This window comes from Trichechus manatus, unplaced genomic scaffold (assembly GCF_000243295.1).
Source record: "Trichechus manatus latirostris isolate Lorelei unplaced genomic scaffold, TriManLat1.0 scaffold00079, whole genome shotgun sequence".
Classification (NCBI taxonomy): Eukaryota; Metazoa; Chordata; class Mammalia; order Sirenia; family Trichechidae; genus Trichechus; species Trichechus manatus.
The window spans coordinates 5,031,804-5,039,256 of NW_004444015.1; the positions used below are offsets into that span (position 1 = coordinate 5,031,804).

At 46.8% G+C, this 7,453-nt stretch overlaps 1 protein-coding gene across 1 annotated transcript in view; it reads left to right on the forward strand.

Annotated features, from left to right (window-relative positions):
• SLITRK4 (SLIT and NTRK like family member 4) overlaps positions 1 to 7,059 on the forward strand; it is a 7,826-nt gene extending 767 nt beyond the window's left edge. The window contains exon 2 of the mRNA XM_004380935.1: positions 4,020 to 7,059. Within this exon, the coding sequence (XP_004380992.1) occupies positions 4,070 to 6,583 (2,514 nt within the window). The 5' untranslated portion in view covers positions 4,020 to 4,069 and the 3' untranslated portion in view covers positions 6,584 to 7,059. The remainder of the gene's footprint in view (positions 1 to 4,019) is intronic.
• The last annotated feature ends 394 nt before the right edge of the window (positions 7,060 to 7,453 follow it).

A 7,453-nucleotide genomic window follows, 5' to 3' on the forward strand; every position in this document is an offset into this window, starting at 1 on the left:
GGAGGGCCGAGCCCGGATCGCGGCGAGCCCGGCGCGGCCGCCCGGCACCGGAGGTGGGTGCCTCTCTGGCGAGGGCTGCACGCTCCGCACCCCCGGCGCTGCCGCCTCCCCGACTGCCTGGGCTCAGCAGCGCGAGTGCGCGCGTGTGTGTGAGTGTGCGAGCGTGTGTGTGCGCGTGTGCGCGCCTGCGGAGGGGGGCAGGTAGCTTATTATTTTTAGTTCGCTTCGTGTTGGTTCGGGGCTGGCTGAGTGGCCGAAGCGGCAGAGGTGCCCCCCTCCCCCCGGCTGCCCTCTGCGCGGTCGCCGATCCCTGAGGATCCAGAGAATCTGGCTACCTCAGCACCACCGCCCCGGGCGCCGGGCAGCGGGAAAGTGCCCCCGGCTCGGGCTGTCGGGGCCGTGGCGCCGGGCTGGGCTTTGTTGTCTGCGCCCCCCTCGCAGGCACCCTGCACGGACGGGCACCCAGAACTCTGGTTGGAGGCGGCTGGCAGCAGGCGAGACGGGGAGACGAGAGGAGCCGGTGGGTAACTCTGAATGCCCTGCACGGCCAGGGAGGGCGGGCAGCGCGACTTTGCCAGGTGTCCAAATGTGCGACGATGTCGGGCTGGGTGAAAGCAGGCTTGTGTGCCGGCCGGGGAGAGGGCCCCGCCGCTCAGGCTACTCTGCCGGTGGCCGGCGGAGTAAGGACGCCCAGGGCTAGCGCCCCGGCCGCCGGCCCCGGTCACCCCGCACGCCCGGGTCCTGCGAGGCCGACGGCAACTCCAGCAGCTGGCGGTTGGGACGCGGGCGCGCGGAGCTGAGTGCTCAGCTCGGCTGGAGGGCCCCGCGCCGCCCACGTCTCCACTGCCACCGGGAGAGCGTGGCGCCAGCCCGGGAGGGGGCTGCGCGCCTGCCCGGCCACCGGGATGCGGCAAAGCATTGCGGTACGCGACCGCGCCAGCCACCCTCCAGCCGCCGCGCTGCCAGCCCGAAGGAGCGCACGGGGGGCAGCCCGGCGGCGTCTCGCCGCCGAGCCCCCTACCCCAGTCCCGGGCGGCCGGGGGAGGTTCCTCGGGCCAACTTCTGGACAGCCACCCGCTTCCATCCTGTCGCCTACCCTTCGCGGGCCAGCTCCTTGGCCGGGCCCAGAGCGCGAGGTGCGGGCGCTGGTGGATCCGGATTCGGGGTAAGGATGCTAGGTTTGTGCAGTCCCTGGCCTGCGTAGGAGTGGAGCGTCTTGCCCGGCACAGCGAGAGAGAGACAGGCAGCCGAGAGACGGCTCTTGGTGCCCAACTCCTACTTTGTTGTCGGGTTTTGGTGTTTGTTTTTGTTTTGTTTTACTTTTTCCTAGATTGTTTAAATCGAGCTATTAGCAATATAGTTCCCATTAATGAAGCATTGTATTACATTAGAAAGGAAGGAATGATTCACCCATTGGCACACTGAGGTGGAACTGAAATAACTTTCTTTCCATATTTTTTCAATGACCTTAACAAGAAGACTTACGTATTATTTTGCGTCTTACGTTTTGTGTTTAGTTTATCAAGCCTTTCCTCCTCATAGAGCAAGGTGTTGGTGACGCTGTTTTTTCATCCTTTTAAAATGATGGTAAATATATATGTAACAAAACATTTGCCATTTCCACATTTTTTACACGTACAATTCAATGACTTTAATTATGTTCATTTTGTTGTGCAACCATCACCTCTGTTTCCATATTTTTCTATCACCCTTAATAGAAGCTCAGCACGTTTTCTTTCCCATGATTTTAAAATGTGCAGGCTTTGCTGTTGCCACGTGAATGTGCAGATTCTTTCGCTTACACTCAATGCCTCTTTACCTTCTTCCTAGCCCCGTTCTTCTAGCTCTTTTTCTTCCTCTCTGCATGTCCCCTTGGTCTCTTCCCCTTTCAGTCCCCCTTCCCTCTCTTTGGAGGATCACTCTTCCTCTCCCTTGCCTGCTCCTCCAGCTGCCTTTTGCTTGGCTCCCTCTGTTTCGAAGGAGCTGCATTTGGGAACTTCCTAGCTCATCCTTGTGCCTTTTTTCCCCCTTGCTACTTAAAGTAGAAATTACAAGGAGGAGGGCAGTTCCTTATGCAATTTGAGCTCTGTGGATGCGCCTTGTTGTTTTTGTACTGAATTCAGGGTTTTCAGGGTTTTTTGTTGTTGTTTGTTATGTGTGTGTGTGGTTTTTTTTGTTGTTGTTGTTTCGTTTTTTTTTCTGTTTGTTTGCTGTTTAGTTTGGTTGCTTTTTGTTTTTGTTTGTAGGAGGGGGTTAGTAACAATAAATGACTCAACTGAACCAGAATAGCTGTTGAAAACCACATCAATAGCAAGTCAAAAGATCAAGTAAAATGTTGATTTTACATGAAAGTTGCTTTGGGTGATGTCATACTTCAGAATTCTGACTTCTTTTGGCACTGCCAATCATGCTGTCAAGGTGAATAGGGGAAATGTAAGGGTGTATAGCAGCCACATCTTATCTGGGCAGTACCTACCTTATTCTGAACCAAACTACTTAAAATGCAAATCTTCCTGGGTTGTGGCTAATGGATTGCCTACCTTGAGACATGTTCCGTTTTACCATTAGCTGATTCCTCTTGGGCAAGTAAACAAAGGAGTTTGTGTGACACTTCATGTTTTGCACAATTCCCTCATTGTATGTTCCTGGACACTTACTTGTTTAATATCCGATGGTGACCATATTGAAATTGCAGCCAGCTTCCCATTCACCGTGGAAAAGACTTACATGGCCTAAAATTGCATCAACAGAACTCATGCTGCTTGTGTATCTTTGAACCTTTTCCACGAAGCATTGCACATATCTGTTATGTATGCAGTATTTATGGAATTGCCTACACTGGGTTAATTTGCTAAGTGGTAAACTCCACCAACAAATGATTCTTGACTTGTATATAGACAGGGACAAGGGGTGGTAATGTTGAGGGGGAGGATGTTTGGGAACTGATCATTTTAGGACAAAAATTTGCTATGCTGAACGTATCCAGCACTGCAGAGAAAACCACCTCAAGGATTGTAGCCTGTGAACTCTTCCTCAGCAGTGGCAAGCTGTGGTCATAGTGAAGGAGATAAGCATTTGAGTCAAGTGTCAGTCGGATCTGTGTTCAAAGCTGTACCTAAAGGGATGGGAGAGGGTCATGCAGGCAGGAGAGCCAGTTCTGGGGGTGGGAAGCTGCCTGAAGATCAGCTAGGCAATGCAGGAGCAAGCAGGTTTCTCTTCTGCTTTCAGGGGCCCAAAGACAAAAGGCTTTTTTTTTCCCCCCCTGTTTGGGAGATGACTGACAGGAAGGAGACTAGATACATTTAATTTACCTGAAAACAAAATTTGGCCATCCCCTTCTAAATTATTTTTCTAGAAGCCCAGAGAGTCGTCTGTGCTTTTTCAAACAGCAGTGTACAGGAGTGAACAGATTCATGGCATACTGCTTAACTATGTATGGACTGAAGCCCAGGCAGATCTCTTCCCAAGACTCCTTCCACCTTAGTCTTTTAACTATCACTCTCTATGGCAACCCAGTCCTCCTAGTGCCATCCTCCACTGAACCAGGGCTCAGATCTTCTCAGCTCAGCCTCTTATAAGCTCACGCCTAGATAATAGACATTCACAAATTGAAATGCCTTTGTGGTGCCACTACATAGCTCCTAGCATACTCCATGGCCTGGGGTCATTTGAGTTGCAGACAGGAAGCTCATGGCCTATGTTCAAGGGCTGTGTTTGGTGGTCCATGTAGGCAAAACATTTTCAGATTGTTAAGGTTGAAGCATGATTAATAATCTTTTCCTTCTGTTTGCTGTGTGCTCTCTACGTGTAAATTCTGTATACACAACGGGGACTGAAATAAAATGTATGGCACTATTGGTGGTTATTACTGTTTGACCAAGTGAGACTACTTGGAGTTTTTGGAGCCTTAAAGAGAAAAAGCTGGTAATGGTATCCATTTGTTCACTATGGTATGATTTAAACACAAATCCTTTTCCAAGTAATGACCATTGAAAAACTGTTTTCTTTTTATTTTTTAGATTGTTTCTCTTTATTCAGAAGCATAAAGTTATTTGCTGATTGCAAGAAGATGTTTCTTTGGCTCTTTCTGATTTTGTCAGCCCCGATTTCTTCGACAAATGCAGATTCTGACGTATCGGTGGAAATTTGCAATGTGTGCTCCTGCGTGTCGGTTGAGAATGTGCTCTATGTCAACTGTGAGAAGGTTTCAGTCTACAGACCAAATCAGCTGAAACCACCTTGGTCCAATTTTTATCACCTCAACTTCCAAAACAATTTTTTAAATATCCTCTATCCAAATACATTCTTGGATTTTTCACACGCAGTATCCCTACAGCTGGGAAATAATAAACTGCAGAACATTGAGGGAGGAGCCTTTCTTGGGCTCAGTGCATTAAAGCAGTTGCACTTGAACAACAATGAATTAAAGATTCTCCGAGCTGACACTTTCCTTGGCATAGAGAACTTGGAGTATCTCCAGGCTGACTACAATTTAATCAAGTATATTGAACGAGGAGCCTTCAATAAGCTCCACAAACTGAAAGTTCTCATTCTTAATGACAATCTGATTTCATTCCTTCCTGATAATATTTTCCGATTCGCATCTTTGACCCATCTGGATATACGAGGGAACAGAATCCAGAAGCTCCCCTATATTGGAGTGCTGGAACACATCGGCCGCGTTGTCGAATTGCAACTGGAAGATAACCCTTGGAACTGTAGCTGTGATTTGTTGCCTTTAAAAGCTTGGCTGGAGAATATGCCATATAACATTTACATAGGAGAAGCTATCTGCGAAACTCCCAGTGACTTATATGGAAGGCTTTTAAAAGAAACCAACAAACAAGAGTTATGCCCCATGGGCACGGGCAGTGATTTTGATGTCCGCATCCTGCCTCCATCTCAGCTAGAAAACGGCTACACCACTCCCAATGGGCACACTACCCAAACGTCCTTACACAGATTAGTGACCAAGCCACCGAAAACGACAAATCCTTCCAAGATCTCCGGAATTGTGGCAGGCAAAGCCCTCTCCAACCGCAATCTCAGTCAGATTGTATCTTACCAAACAAGGGTGCCTCCGCTTACACCTTGCCCAGCACCTTGCTTTTGCAAAACATATCCTTCGGATTTGGGACTGAGTGTCAACTGCCAAGAAAAAAATATACAATCCATGTCTGAACTGATACCGAAACCTTTGAACGCCAAGAAGTTGCACGTCAATGGTAATGGCATCAAAGACGTGGACGTCTCTGACTTTGCTGAGTTTGAAGGACTGGATTTGCTCCATTTAGGTAGCAATCAGATCACAGTGATCAAGGGAGACGTCTTCCACAATCTCACTAATTTGCGCAGGCTGTATCTCAATGGCAATCAGATAGAAAGACTCTATCCCGAAATATTTTCAGGCCTTCACAACTTGCAGTATCTGTATTTGGAATACAATTTGATTAAGGAAATCTTAGCAGGCACCTTCGACTCGATGCCAAATTTGCAGTTACTGTACTTAAACAATAATCTCTTAAAGAGCCTGCCCGTTTACATTTTTTCTGGGGCCTCCCTTGCTAGACTGAACCTGAGAAACAACAAATTCATGTACCTGCCTGTCAGCGGGGTGCTCGATCAGCTGCAGTCCCTGACGCAGATTGACTTGGAGGGCAACCCGTGGGACTGCACTTGTGACTTGGTGGCATTAAAGTTGTGGCTGGAGAAGCTGAACGACGGGATTGTTGTGAAAGAACTGAAATGCGAGACACCTGTTCAGTTTGCCAACATTGAGCTGAAATCCCTCAAAAATGAAATCTTATGTCCCAAACTCTTAAACAAGCCATCCGCACCATTCACAAGCCCTGCACCTGCCATTACACTCACCACCCCACTGGGTCCCATTCGAAGTCCCCCTGGTGGCCCAGTGCCTCTGTCTATTTTAATCTTAAGTATCTTAGTGGTTCTCATTTTAACTGTGTTTGTCGCTTTCTGCCTTCTTGTTTTTGTGCTCCGGCGCAACAAGAAACCCACGGTGAAGCACGAAGGCCTGGGGAACACTGAGTGTGGCTCCATGCAGCTGCAGCTGAGGAAGCATGACCACAAAACCAACAAAAAAGATGGTCTGAGCACAGAAGCGTTCATTCCACAAACCATAGAGCAGATGAGCAAGAGCCACACCTGTGGCTTGAAGGAGTCCGAAACTGGCTTCATGTTTTCTGATCCTCCGGGACAGAAAGTCATTATGAGAAATGTTGCCGAGAAGGAGAAAGATTTATTACATGTAGATACCAGAAAGAGACTGAGCACAATTGATGAGCTGGATGAATTATTCCCCAGCAGGGATTCCAATGTGTTTATTCAGAATTTTCTTGAAAGCAAAAAGGAGTACAACAGCATAGGTGTCAGTGGCTTTGAGATCCGCTATCCAGAAAAACAGCAAGACAAAAAAAGCAAGAAGTCACTAATAGGAGGCAACCACAGTAAAATTGTTGTGGAGCAAAGGAAGAGCGAGTATTTTGAACTGAAGGCAAAGCTTCAGAGTTCCCCCGACTACCTACAGGTCCTTGAGGAGCAAACAGCTTTGAACAAGATCTAGGTCATGCAATCTTACTTCATACAGAGGACATTTATTTAATGACGAAAGTGCCTTTTGTTGACTTCTCACTTCCAAATACTAGATTATCAATAGGCATAGAGGCAGGTGTTTCCAAGGGTGTCTCATTAACTGTAGCTGCAAAGATGTGTCAAGTAGAAGAGAATTTCCTTAATAGATTTTACTACATAAAACCTATACTGTGGAGTCCTGTGGGGATACTGCAAACTCTATTGCCAAAGGGATGCTTTATACACATAATACACTGAATTTAACCTCAAGAGGCAAATCTGTTTTGTACGCCAATGCAAAACCTTCGTCTCTTTGTGCTTCGTAAAGCAAACTCAAGAAAACTGGTACCAGTGTTTGTACCTCAGCTGGGTCCTTCATCTTGCACGTAGATTAAGTTGGTGGAACTAGAATAATCCTTTTGATTTGTGGCATTGTAACAACTCTGTGTAAAGATTATCTGAAAAGTATATTTAAAAAAAAAAAGCATGCAAAGAGAGAACATTCGATAGTATTTGTAAATCGGTAACCTTTATGGCCTGCATCTTGAAACCGCTGGATTTATAATGTTAAATTGTGCAAATATTTGTTTAAAATATACCATGCATTACATAACTGTAAAATAAATTTGAACACTTTAAGCGTTACCTGTCTATACGTAAAAACCTGAAAGAGGAAAAATCAACGTGAGTTACATAGCGTTTGTGGTGATCTGAAGAAATACGTGAAGTTTATCAGAATTAAATATGGCTCAAATTAACTAACATTAAAGTTTGTTCTCAGTTATGTGAAATACCCACAATCCTTAAAGGTTGTCCAAAATTAGCAAAGTGCTTACCGTGTGAGCGCACCCAAAGCTATTTT